This window comes from Sitophilus oryzae, unplaced genomic scaffold (genome assembly GCF_002938485.1).
Source record: "Sitophilus oryzae breed Bouriz unplaced genomic scaffold, Soryzae_2.0 scaffold_1307_pilon_pilon, whole genome shotgun sequence".
Taxonomy (NCBI): Eukaryota; Metazoa; Arthropoda; class Insecta; order Coleoptera; family Curculionidae; genus Sitophilus; species Sitophilus oryzae.
In genome coordinates this window covers 2,445,112-2,460,035 of record NW_022145957.1, presented here as the reverse complement: position 1 = coordinate 2,460,035, position 14,924 = coordinate 2,445,112, and the positions used below count along the sequence as shown (strand labels likewise).

Here is a 14,924-nt window from a genome sequence, read left to right as displayed (position 1 = left end):
TAGGCAGTTTGCATCGTATAGGCATGATGGTGTGGTACTACATTCTTCTTTCTCCTTCGGGGTTGAGTCCATACGTCGATTCTTCTCAGTGGTGTTCCTTGACTTGTTGCTTGGTATTGGCAGTTTTGACCAGTAATTACATGAAAAAAGAGAACAAAGAGTAAATATGTGCTCTTACTTACAGCTTATTGTATTAAATTATTATGTCTTATAAACTAGTTCTTAAAGTATATCAAACTTAATCCTATTTTAAGTTTGTTTGTTTAATTTCATTTTTCAACTTAGTTCAGAATATCATTTTTTTTTGTTCTTGACGGCAAGGGAGAATATAAAAATTTTATATGATTGGGCGTAAAACAAACAATAAACTTATATTTTCGTTGCAAATTTGTAGGATTTATGAACACTCCTACCTAATTTGTATGCCCTCTATCTCCTACCTACATTTGGGTTTATAATAATTTACTTTATTTCTTTTATTTTTTATATTAAGCGCTAAATAATTAACTCTAGTGGTTCAATACTTTTCGTTTCAAATTGATATTTGTCCTAGAGTTTGCGCGCAGTTAGGGTTAAATATCAATTTAAAACCTACACACTAGGGGAGCTCCAATAATACATGTCATTAATAAAGACATCATTAATATTTTATGTTAAGAAAAACATATCTTTTTTCCAATTATTTCAATATTCCATCTTGATTTTATTTTGAAGAAGACTAACTTGGGCATACAGAGTTGCCTTTCCAATACACGTATACACAATACTTATTCTATTTGTATGCATTCAATAGTTGCATTTATTTTATCCCCAGGAGATAGAGATAGGAGGTTCTGATTATCATTTGGCTCTAAATTATAATGAAATGTTCGATTTTCGCTAGATACGCAAGAGAGTTTAATATTTTTATTTTCATTGTTAAAATTACATCTATTTAAATTTTTTAAACGCCTATTATTTTGCCTTTTTAACTTTATAAAGTAATGCCAAATACAGTAAATAACTAAACATAAAAAGAAAACAATGAAAAAAGTGCAAACTAGCCCAAAAAGTATGTCATGAGACGTGTCGTGATCAAGTTTCGCACCTTGACCGTGAACCATTTGAATTAATGACGTTGCAACTGCTAGTCTATTACGATTACATAAGAGATATATTACTAAGACAGATAATACGATATTCCATATCATGAATAAAGTATCACTGTGAGCGCCATAGGTATCACTATAAGAATCAAATATTGGAAACGAATTTTTAATTGAATCTATGACTGTATCGATATTAGTTTTAGTTGAGGTTAAGTTGAGATGCGGCACCTGAAGGGTCCAGTTTGAATTTAAACATTCAGATAAATTTTTGAAAGTTGGAGAGACGTGTAACATCTTTGGTTTAAGAATAAAAGATTTTAGATTTGACCAAACTGCAGGTATAATATGAACTACGTTTGTATTGAATGGAGTTAGATATTCTACGCACGGAAATTTCTTTGGTATAATAATTTCGTTAGTGGAATGTAAATGACAATTGCAAGGTAGATGAATTTTTATAGCGCCTTGACCTGCAAAGTTTGATGATATTTTGTATTGGCTGATGCCTGTCTGTATGTCACATGATATCTCTAAATCGTTTTTGATGTGTGTTAGTACATATATTTCCTCGTCTATTTCGGATATGATCATCGCTGTTGCGGAGTGGCAATTCATTGGGCAGTACTGGCTTATTTCTTGTACTGTTGCTCCTGTATATAACTTTTTCGCGCATTGTGGCCCTTGTAGACTATCTGCAGAGAATCTAGGGATGTAGCACAATTTGTCGTGATAGGGTTTACACTGGTGTAGACCTGTTCCCGATATCTGTCTCATGCTATCTTTAAGATGTTTTGTTACCGATACTGCCATGTAAAGTGGTTCGTGTGATATTGAACATGTCTGATTAAACCATGCAAATGGTGTAGTTACTAACTCATATAACTGCCATTGTCGGTTGTTTTGGATTATCGGAACTTTGATGTGTATGAATAATTTAGTACTTGTGAATGAACAATCGCAAATAGGAATTTCGTAGTATCTTGATATCTCAGGTGTTTGGATGGCCAGTCCTTGACCTGAGGGAAATATTTCTTTATTCAATTCGTTTAAGTCTTTTATTAAAATTCGTGGATTAACTAAATCGGACGGTATTTTATGGTCTTTGCATGAGTTTATAATGGCATGTCTTCTTAATGCTCTTGTTAGGAGTACGATTCTCTTTAAACTTAGATATTGGTTATAAAGCATGTTTAACGTTAATACTTCTTGTTTGTCTACAGAGTTTTTTATGTTTTTCTGAATTTCTTCAGTATATCTCTCAATGTATTTTATTCTAGTTTCTGTGGTTTCAAATGCCTTTGCTACTGATTTTTCATATTCTTTGAAATGTTTCGAGTCTTCGCTAATCTTTTTTATAGTTTCGGAAACACCTTCGTTGATTTTATTTAACCTTTGAACCACATGTTTCTCAGTTTCTTCGACTAAATTCAATTTTTGCATTGTTGCCACTCCACAGCACCAAGACAATCCTGATCCTATAAAGTCTAGCGCTCTTCTTCGTCTTACTGTTGGCGGATCTTCGTATCTCATCGCCTTAGTATTCCAATTTTCATTAAGCATATTAAATTCTTCTGAAAATGCTTCTGAAAGTTGCCCCATTTGGTATAATATAATGCATTCTTTGTCATTCAAAACAGAGTTCTGACAAACATTTTTCAATGGCACGGTAGTGTTAATCTGATCTTCATCCCAACTTGTTTGGTAAGTTAGCGGAATTGTTGCCTCATATATTTTTGTATCTGGTAACGGTTTCCAGTACGCACCTGCGCTTACTTCAACATTGTAATTTTCTTCGTTTATGTTATGTGTTCTCGCTGTTGCCAATAAACAAACAAACCTAGGATAAACATTCTTATTTATTTAACTCCTTATATCTTTATTATTTTTTTTTTTTTTTTTTCATTATACGAATATATTAGCATTATTATATAATATACAGAAATATGAAATATATGTATATTCATATATTCATATATGTTATTATCGCTAAACGATTAGATTTCATTTTTTTCTTACTTACTATATTATATGTTTATTTTGTTTCAAAATAAAATTATATATCAATTTATTTTAATTATGTACTTAATAAGATAATTACGTTATTTACGTTTCGTATACATATATACACTCTTTAACTCTTCTCGAGAAATTTAGATTTTTTTTTTTTTTTGGGAACAGCGTTTAAACTAATCTTATTCGTAAGATAACGGTAATATTAATGATTATCCTATATATAATTTTATTATTATCTATCCATTTCCTTATTCAAATATAATTGTAGGTTAGTTGTTTTCAATTATGAATTAATCATTATACGTATGAATGATTTACTCGGGTATTGCCTCGGGAGTCCACGGGTCATGATAAGGTAGGATTCTACTAACATGCACTATATCCCTTTTGGACTGCTTGGATGAACCCTTCTGTATTTCATAATCTACATCAGAAACCTTTCTGATTATATAGTATGGTCCAAACCATTTTAACAAAAGTTTTTCACTTCTACCGATTTTCCGTACGGGGGTAAAGACTTTTACTTGGTCACCTTCCTCATATTCAATGTGCCTGTGTTTAAAGTCGTAGCGAACTTTGTTGGAACTTTGTCAATATTTTGACGACGTTTTATATTTTCGACAGCCATATTTCGAATTGCCAGGGCGGTATCTCGCAATTCGTGACTATTCTGGGGGTTGGGAGGGGGTAATAAGGTTGCTTCTGTTGGTAAAATAGGCTCTCTGCCATATACCAAAATAAAGGGAGAGAAGTTTGTTGTATCTTGTTTTGCGGAATTGTACGCAAATGTTACGTGTGGAAGAAATTGATCCCAATTTGTTTGGTTACTATCAACGAGGTAACGGTAAAAAAACCCTTTTTGTTTAAAAAAACCCTTTTAAACAATACGGTGTTGTCCCGTATCTATAATAGAAGGTATGTCCCTCTTTTTCTATTGCCTCCTTCGATTTGAGGTCAATTCGTGTTGTGAGGACCTGACCATGACCCTCCTCTCTCGAGTTGATGACTCGCCAACTCGATGTCCTTACATTAAAGTTCTGACCCTGGATAAGGTTCAGCAGGTAGATGGTGTCTTTCCCCTTGCTCCTCGGCAGAAAGACCGTGATGGCCACCCCTTTAGGGATGTTTTCTCCAAAAAATGGTTACAACCGGAGTGAATTTAACTTTATTGATGCTTAGCTATAGTTTCGCAAACACTAAGGATAATAGAATAAATTCGTAAAGAAAAATTCACATTATCTATTACAGGCATTTTTATGGCTTGGACAACATAGCGATATTTAAAATGATTTGTCTCAATATTTTAAAATAGAACACTCTGTATATTATTTTTGTTTTAGATTTAAAAAACTAAAAAATTAAAAAACGAACTTTTTTGTATGTTCACTAACAAGTAAAATATCACTAACAAATTGGTCTCCGTTTGATCAACGCACTGGTGTTTAAAATGCCTGTTTTATTTTGTTCATTTTCTTTTGGTGGTATAAAACCCAAAAGTATTTTTTGAAGAAATGAACCCGTCACAAAGATATAGATATAATTTAGAAATTCATGTTTTATTTTCTAAATGAATTTTTATATAAATTATTCTAAAATGCTATTTTATAGAAACGGTAAACTTTATCGAGGTTCTCTTTAATCAGATTAAATAATTTAAAAAACCAGAGTGGGATTTGAAATTATTTTAAACAATAATTAAATAGCTTTGTTATTGTTAAGGTACCTAAAACAAAATAAAAAGCATCAAGTGTGGCATATCATTGTACTCAGGAGATCAAGTTCTTTCAAAACTTCAAATAAAAAATGCAGGTCCGTATTTAAAAAAATTAAGTTGGCCTCTGTATCTCACAATTTATCAGCTAATTTGAAAATCTAAAAATACTATCAGATAGCCCTAATAAAGTAGCCATGATAATGTGCAAATAGTTTTTTGATTTTCTAAAAAGTTACGCCAGGAAAAAATAAAATTGATTTTCAAAAAAATCCGTTTTTTTCCAAAAAACTCAGCAATCCTTGAAATTTTTAAAACTTTTTTGATGACATCTTGGTGAACATCCTAAAGCGAAACTTTGCCCCAATTTAACCATCTTCGTATCTCTTACGGTTTCCGAGATACCAATGCTCATACCTCGAATTTGTAGCACCCTGTATATTGATAAAAAAAGCCTAAATTATTCCTAAATTAATTTAAATAAAATTAATACGTTAAAATTTCTACGAGATATTTAGCTTTAAATATGACTAAATATTGGTTTAATACCAATAATTATTTTTAGGAACATTTTATTATTATTACGATCTCCGCCAGCTACGCGCTACCTTAAAGTAATTGCTGGAGTTTGCAAACAAAAAATTCTTAATGTAATTTCCTATCTATAATATTTGATAATCAATACCCAAATCTCAGTTTTTTATATTTAATACTGTACGAGTATAAGTACTTAACTAGAGAATACTTCTTTGAATGTGGTAGACATTGATTTAGTATTGATACTAAAAGCATTTTGGCATAGTTTCAGCAAAAAAAAAACCGGGTTTTGGTTTAGTTTTATCGGCTTTATTTTGAAATAGTTATCAAATACAACACCATAAACAGTTTAGCATTTTTTCTTATATTTAGGAGTTATTGAAGAAACCATTGGAATTAGTGGAGATTTAAAGGTTGAAACACTATCAATTTTAAAAGAATTTAATTTGGATATTACACCTTTTATATTGGAGGATATTAAGGAGTATCTACCTATATCTAAGGTAAATAAAATCTGAACCCTAGATCATATATACTTACGTGGATAAGTAAATCACTATGGAAACTGTCGCAAACATATCAACGACTTCCATTTATCTTCTTTTTTTGTTGCATACGCGGTGCTTCTACTCTATCTATCCTTGTCCAGGACCTATCGCCCGCGTGCCAAATTCGAACATTAATTTTAAAAATTTAATTTGTAAAATGTTTATCTTTGAACAATAAATTGAATGTTACTGTCACAAAAATTAAATTATATAAAAAATAAGCAATAAGCATTATTTTGTATTTGTTGGAATTCATGATCTCTATTCATGTTAATGTATCAGATTATAATTTAGTTTGTATTTTGTTGAAACAATGTATTATTTCAAGGTCGGCGGCATGTCTAGTTTCTGTATTTTTTATTGTAAATTATTTTAAATTGATTTAACGACATCTACCAGACAATCAAGCAATTAGGCAACCGCGCTCAGCTGACTAAAGTTTCAGTTTATAGACAAAACTCAAGTAAGACACAAGGCCGCCCGATCGCCGCTGAAAAATAATAAATAAAAGTGTCAAAAGTTCAAAACCTCTTTAAACTCATACCTATTACAGTCCACTAATAATCTTAGAACAAAACAGTTATAAAAACCAAACAACTGATTTTTATTAACTTTTTTTTAACTGTTATGCTATAGGTAACACGGGCAATTATATCTATCTATCTATCTATTCAGCCTTCTTTGGTCCATCGTTAGACATAGGCATCCCCCCATCTCTTCCACAATTATATACCTAGTACAATATTTAAATATTAAAATCGCAATTGCAGTTTCAATTGCAATTGGAGAATCGCAGTTTTGCTCATCTCTAGTACAGATTATATTATTTTTACTAGGGAATTTAATACAGACGAACTTCCACAAATTCGAAATAACTTTTCACCTAAAGATCTTAGTAAAACAGTGAATGTCCTTCAGAGAATTGCAGTGAATTTACGGGAGGCGAGAGTCAAAAATGGTTCGTTGCGGATTGATCAAGTAAAATTGCTTTTTAGCTTAAATCCTCGAACGGGGGAGCCGAACGATTTTATTACTTATGAAAACAAGGAATCACACAGGTAAGCTGTTATTAACATTTTTCGACATTTTTACAATTTTTGAAGTGAAACTTCTTTACGCGCTTTGGTAGTAAAAAATCAAGGCCGTGACCAAACCAAACCAAACCTAACCGTAAGAAAAAGACAATATAAATCAGCTCCATATTAATGCTACATAAGTCTATTTCACCCGGATATTGATTGAACTGCGATTGCGCCAAACTCCGATTGATTGTTGTTTTAGTTCCGTTTAGATTCCTTTTTCTTTGTGCGCGTAAAAGAGTGATTTTGTTTAGTTTATTGTTCCCGACTATTTTTTGATATTTTTCCAACTCCATGATAATGTGTTATAAATAATAAAAATATAAATAAAATTGAAGGTTAGGTGAGATGTCAGTCAACCACTTCGACCTTCATCGACCAAAAGGTAAGGCATGCGCAATTAAATGTATATCCGGGTGAAATAGACTTATGTAGAATTCCATATTTCTCATTCACCGTTTGGGCATCACTTTTTAGAGATTAGGCTGAGTATATTTATTTATACGTATATGCAGTGTTGCCACAGCTACCCTATTCGGGGTAGATCTACCCTTTTGTAAAACAATTTACCTCCGCTATCTCGTGATAATCTACCCCGATGAAAAATAAGCTTGTGGCAACACTGGGTAACGATTTCTGCCCTACGCGGCTGAGAAAATCACTATAATAAACTTGATACTGTACCAAACTTGATTTTATGCTCTTTTTGATTTATTTTCCTCGATAGGTTTGTAGCTTCTGAATAACGGTCTAGGTAAAGCATCTAGCTCATTTTCCAGCTCAGAATTAGAATTTAGAGTTAGTAACTCGCATTTTCATTGGAGGACACTGTCATATTTATTTCAAACCAATAATCAACGAGAATATTTGTATATTTTAATAAAATTTCTGTACATCACAAGAAATAATGAATTGTTTGTAATTGAGCTGTAATTTCTGTATTATTAATCCGATAAATGAAATAAACAATTGTGATTGATTAAAATTTTATTTTAAGATTAAACGTTTGTTAACAACATTCTGAGAATTCGAATTATGAATTGAATAATGACAAGACAAGTGACATCTGTCTAAAAAAGACAGCGATTTAGAGTGACAATTTGGTTATGTAACATTTAGAGTGACAGTTTTGATTATGCAAAAGAAATACATATTCTATGACTTTACTGGTTGCCTAACAATTACGATTAATTTAAAAATAAATCCCCAACATGAATAATGAACAAAACATTTAAACAAAACAGACCACACAAAACAAATTGTTGGTTAGTAGTAGTCAGAGATATAGATGTAGTATTTTGGTTTAATTTTTTTTTCAAATCCTTCAATTTAATAGGCTGTTAGAAGTTTCACTTCAAATATATGCGCACATAGTGCAGACACAATTTTTTGTTATTAGATTGATAGAAGAATTTATGCTACTTGCGAATATATCTGTAGCGAAGAAGATATACGACTCTTTCCCTGACATAGCATTTTTAAGATGTCACGAGCCTCCTAAGCATTCTATGTTATTAGACGCACAAAGGTTACTGGAGCGTTATGGAGTATTAATTGACATTTCTTCAAGTGGCAATATAAATAATAGTTTTAAGAAATATATTACGGCAGATTTGGAAGGTTTGTATCTTAATACAGCTTTAGATAAAACTCGTAAGTATAAGATCATAAAAAAGTGTATAAGAGCCAATAAGAAGTTCTGAAGTCGCTTTCGTCTTGCCTTTGCGGTTGAACTGAACTAATCAGTTCAGTTCAACTAAGTGTGAGTTTACATGCATCCGTAAAGCGTCGTCCGCCGTTGATTTTAAACAATCTTATGGGTTTATTTAAAAAATGAAAGCTCATAAACCAGGTGAACCAGACCGGTAAAGATCAGTTCCTGAAAAACATCAAATACAGAACGGTTTGATAAAATACTGGATATGTCAAATGTTGACGTTTTCTAAATTTTACATACGCGATACCTTTATTATAATCATAGATAAAGGAAACAAGTTTAGATTGGAACGCTCGGCTTGCCGCCAAAACTTATATATCGGAGTGCATACGTTGTAGGGCGCTGCTTTAGCGGTTGCTAAGAGCAACCGCAAACAAGAACAGAAATTTTCCCTTGTCAAAGTCAGAATCTTCGATAATATTTATGAATATATTAATTATTTAAAGAATAAAAATTCAAAGGTAAATTACCTAATAATGTTTAAAGTGATTAAGTTACCTAACATAAATATATATTTCGCTGAATAAAAGTTGGTTTAAAAAACTATTTTAAATAATTTACCGGGTGCGTCTCAAAAGTGGCTCACCCCTATATTTTGTTTATTTTTTCAGTAAAAAAAAAACAGATTTGGTATGTTAGTATATGACATAAATTAGGATTGATTGACGTATTCAATTGTTTTTGGTCACCTCCTGTTTCACCGGAAATGACTACAACTTTTGATTTTTAAATAACACCCTCGGCATGTTTTACTTTATTAGATAGAATATAACACTCGATAGAATGACATATATGTCAACTATTGACATTTTCGCATATGGTTTATTTGAAATTTAACTTGCGGTTCGTAACCAAAATTTGACTCAAAATACCAAGTGTGTGGTATCAAATTATTCGTAAAAAAATGCTCTTTTCAAATATGCTAATGAGCCACCCTCGTTCTATTTGAAAAAATTGAGATATGATTAAAAATACGATTTGTGCATTTTGTAAATGGCCAGGGGCGCTATTCTGTACAATCGTCGGTATCGGCAAGTTACCGACAGCTATCGGTACGTACGGCCAATGAGCGTCGGGTTGATTGTTGTTGTCATAGTTACCGATCGGCCCTATGACAGATATCGCAAATTTGTACCGACGACTCTCGGTATCTCTACCGTAAGGTTGACAAGGGCACGGAGATACCGATTTTCGTCGGTACAAATTTGCGATATCTGCAATAGGACCGATCGGTAACTATGACAACAACAATTAACACATTTTTACTATATACAAATACGTATCGAGAGCTGTCGTAACTTACCGATACCCACGATTTTACAGAATAGCGCCCCAGGACAAGACACTAAAAACATTAGACGATCAAATCTATTTTTCCAATCAAATCTATTTTCAACATGTTCGCTTTCTACAGGTTCTGTTCTAAAAGAACTGAGAGAAGGCCTAAGCTGATTCGAATGCCGTCTAAATTCTCTATCATCCTTAGATTTGACCTTATAAATTACCGATCCCTCTTGCGCAATAACACTGCCTGGTATCCAGATAGGATGTTCAGGCTTTTTAAGTCTCTTAATAAAATCTTATCACCTAAATTAAAATTTCTAACACTACTATTTTTATACTCGACTTGTTTTTGAATTTTATCTGATATAATCTCTTGATTTTTAGGTATTAATAAATCTAATTTACAGCGTAAGCGTCTGTTAAACATTAATTCTGCGGGGCTTTTGTTAGTAAGAGCGTGTGGTGTATTCCTATAATCAAAAACAAATTCAGTACGTGCTGTATCATAATTTCTATTTTCTGATACTGCCTTTTTAAGTGCTAATTTGAAAGTTTTAACTAAATTTTCTACTTACCCATTACTTTGAGGATGTTTTGGGGTTGCAAATAATTGTCTAATTCCATTTTGCTGTAAAAAATGAGAAAATTCACGCGATGCACAAGGAGGACCGTTATCTGAAACTATTTTACGAGGTAATCCAAAACGTGCAAATATTTTTTGTAATAATTTAATTACGTTGTTTGCATCACTACGATTAGATTTAAATACCTCCGGCCATTTGCTATAAGAATCTATTACTAATAAATACTTATTTCCAAAAATTGGACCCATAAAATATAAACGAATTCTACTCCTGTGACGACTTTTTCTGTCATCACTCAAACAGAAAGAAAAAGGTATCCGTTGCTCAGGGTTAGAGGAGAGCTGGGTTCGTAGGTAAGGCTTGTGACCTGTGGTGACTTAATAATGTTGTTAAATAATATAATAAAAGTAATAATGTATAGGCTGCAAAGATTCTAAAATTGATGTCAAGTATTCAAACAGTAATGGTCAAAGACAGTAAAAAGGGCGCCACTTACTTTGGGTATGAAAAGGTAAAGTAAGAAACCAGTAAGAAAATTTGATCATGAAATAGCTAAAATAAAATAATCAACAGCAATAAGGGTCTATTATGTTCATCAAGAATAAAAGTCAGATATAACTATCCTACATTAAACATTTATTGAAAACGAACACAAGTATCAATCAGTTTAAACCCAGTTTCAATTATCCCAATGAAATCGTTAGTTACTTTAAGTAAACTCAAATTTAGTTAAAGTTCTCTCCAGTATACTATACTACGTAATATATAAACAGGTGAAATTTATGTTAAGTACCAATACGATGATGTTTCGAAACAAGTCGTGTACAATAACCTTCAAAAATGAATCCGTGTTAGCGATTCTCACATAAAAGATCATACTGAAGTAAAATGTACCGTTAAGGACAAAGCATGACTGATAATGTTAACTAAAAGGTAAATTTTGACTATACTATATGGAATAAATGACAACAATTTACAGAGATATTCAAAATATTGTCTCAAAGTAAAAAAAATTTAGGGAATACCTTGTGTGTTGAACTTAGAACTTATCTGTATTTTTTTTTATTTTGTGATGTAGTGAACAGGTAGGCAGGCAGTCTCCAGACTAACGGAAGTGGATGTAGACTCTTCGATAGTAGCAGGAGTCTTCGATATCAGTAGAATAAATGTAGAGTCATAAATACTGTCTCAAAAGTGGTTACTCATATGCCAAATACTTATACGTCAATTTCTTATACGCCAGTTACTCTAAAAAAAAACTCTCAGAACAGTCACCGAATACCAAAAAAATAACTTACGGTCTGAAAATCAGCTGTACACCTTCGAAAATATAGCCAAACTATATGCTGATCCAAACCAGTAATGCACAATCAAACATTGTCAAAATAAATAAAAAACGGGAATAACTGAAATAAAATTTAGTTAGACATGGCGATACAAAATGGTAGATACACTTACTGTGATCTTATTCCAGGAAAAGGCCAAAAAACACGAACTAGGCTCTGAACAGTATATTCTACAGGATTTCAAATCTCCACTTTTGGATACCCGTGCCTTTACTGTTAGGAAAAGTGTTTCAGAAAGCCCTTTTCTCTGAGATTCGTCGGACGCTGAACCACGCGTCTTTTTCTGATCTCAATCTCTCGGAAATCCTCCTTTTCGCAAAACGGAAGTCTTCGAATTGACAGGTCATATGACCAAAGGCAATTAAGTGAACTCTATCGTCTATACTGAATGAAATTTGTTTTTATGGAAAGGAACCGCTACCTGTACTGAATGAAGTTTAACATCTAGCGAATAGATGGCGCCAGCAATATTAAAATTTGGAATTTTATAAAAAGAAAAATAAAACGCTACACTGCCCCCCTCCAAAAAAAAGAAAGGCCCTCAAAGAGGACTTTCGCCCAAACACCACATAGGAAAACTAAACTAAGTTTGTACAGGGTTTTGGATTTTTCAAATGAAAATTTGGTGGATGATAACTTCGTGTATCACACGTCCATAAAGGAGTCACTATTGGTAAGTCGCAATCGGTATGTCAAATCAGTGAGATTACACAATCGGGAAAGTCAAATCACCATATAATCCAAATAAAAACATTCATATAAACTATATATGAAAACTAAAACTAAATCTAAACCTAAAAGTATGGGATAGGAAAAGAAAGAAAGAAAGAATCCCATGGAAGCGCAGATGTTCCTGAAGAAATCCTCAAGCTGATTGTCCGTACTCAACCCACCTAGTGTGAGGCAACGAAAGATTCACAAATCGCGTGTAATCAGTCATGCGACCCCTCACACCCAAGGAAGCGGAGAACAAAACAAACAACAAAAGAACCTCAACAAAAGCCATGCTACGGATCACTATAAGAGGTAAGTTTGGCGTGACCAAAACAAACTACCTTCGCCACAACCTGTGTGCTCACCGGTTAACCATTCAAGGTAACTCACCTGTATGAGAAAAAGAAAGGAAAATAACAATAGAAATCACAATAGATAAACATATAAAGGAAGAGAGAAAAGATTGTCACGAATGACCCAAAATATCCGTAACATAGGATTCCAGCCTATGAAACGCTATTGCAAATATGGAAAGAAAATCACAATCATACCCAATACACAGTAAACTTACGAAGTTATGAGGTCAGCTATGTCTCACCATTAGGTTGCAATCAGAATCATAACAACTTTTCGTTTTGTCACGAAGTCGTGTTCTCAAAATACAAGAATTGCTTAAATTTCAGATTCTTGTGAACTGAATGTCATAGAATGGAGCAAATGGCACAAAACCATATGAGTGATTAACAGAATTACCATCCCACAAAATATTTACTCAAAATTAGGTAATCTGTAGAATACTCGGAAAAAGAAAAATACTGCTATATGCTCGCATTTCTAAATAGAAATACTATATTATACTGAAAATATACGCAAAAAAACTAAATAACACAATAGTTATGCTGATTCGCGACAAATCCGTAAAAACGATAAGCGAATTGTTGTATAACTTTTTAATATAAACTAAAAAAACTAAAATATAATCTATGTATCCTTTAGACTAAACCCTAAAAAGGAATCGGACATAATAGATTATTTAAATTACTGTGACGTAGTAGAGACATTTCCTGTATCATCGTCGTCAATCATGTGACCTTGGTATGGTTTAAGATCTTTTATATGCCAGCGGCCTGCGTTATTACCATCCTCGTCTACTAAAACATAAACTAAATTCGAAATTTTCTTTCGTACTGAAGATAAAACAAAACGAGGGGCTAACTTGGCTGAAAAGTTAACACCAGCATTTGATAAGACCTTATTACGTCTCCAAACCAAATCACCAACCTGAAAAGATAGATCACGTCTACGCAAATTATAAGACTTTGAGTTTCTTTCGTAAGCAGCATGAAGTTTCTTACGGACTTCGCTAAAGACACTATAAAGATTTTTGAGTTCTGAAGCGTAAGAGTTGCGATCGCCAGGCATAATTTCAAAATCTTCAGAGAACTTAACTTGACCATAATAATTACCAGAGATGGGAATATGCCTACCGAAAACTAAAAACGAAGGAGAAAAACCTGTGACCTCATGTTTAGAAGTGTTTAAAGCAAACTGAATATTAGAGAGTTGAACATCCCAATCTGTATGTTGTTTAACATAAGTTCTAATAGCTGTTCCTATTGTTTTATTCATTCGCTCAACAAAGTTACATTGAGGAGAATACACAGCATTATACCAGATCTTCTGAACTTGATATTTCTTTGCTAAATCTCTGAACTCTTTAGCAACAAACTGAGGACCATTATCACAAATTATATATTGAGGTACTCCATAAGTAAGGAAAACTTCACTCTCAAGATACTTCACAACATACGGAGATTTTGATGAACGTAACGGACACAGAAGAACATACTTCGAAAACCAATCGCCAACAACTAAAAGCCACTTATGACCCTTTTTTGATCTAGGAAAAGGACCCATAAGATCTAAAGCGATTGTCTGAAAAGGCATATTAACTTGTTTTTCTCTTCCCATCCTACCTAACGGCATAGTATTTGAAGATTTCTGAGCTCCACAAACACGACAACTCCTAACAAATTTAAGAACATCGGCTCTCATCTTGGGCCAGTAAAATTGTTCTTGAAGTCTTGATAAAGTCTTATAGAAACCCAAATGCGAACAAGTTGGCGGATTATGACATGATTCGATAATATTACGACGTTGAGGACGTGGAACAACCTTCTTCCATTCTTGAAGATTTGATGAAAATGGTAGCTGTACCGGAATAAACTTAAAAAGAAAACCATCTTCAACTTTCCACTGTGGAAATGAACTAGGCGAAGCTAAAATCTTTCGCTTCATTGTCT

At 32.8% G+C, this 14,924-nt stretch overlaps 1 protein-coding gene across 1 annotated transcript in view; it reads left to right on the top strand.

The window, feature by feature from the left end:
• LOC115874889 (DIS3-like exonuclease 2) overlaps positions 1 to 14,924 on the top strand; it is an 89,173-nt gene that overhangs the window by 27,068 nt on the left and 47,181 nt on the right. The window contains exons 7-10 of the mRNA XM_030890189.1: positions 5,722 to 5,852; positions 6,297 to 6,360; positions 6,715 to 6,955; positions 8,376 to 8,629. Coding sequence (XP_030746049.1) covers positions 5,722 to 5,852; positions 6,297 to 6,360; positions 6,715 to 6,955; positions 8,376 to 8,629 — 690 coding nt within the window. The remainder of the gene's footprint in view (positions 1 to 5,721; positions 5,853 to 6,296; positions 6,361 to 6,714; positions 6,956 to 8,375; positions 8,630 to 14,924) is intronic.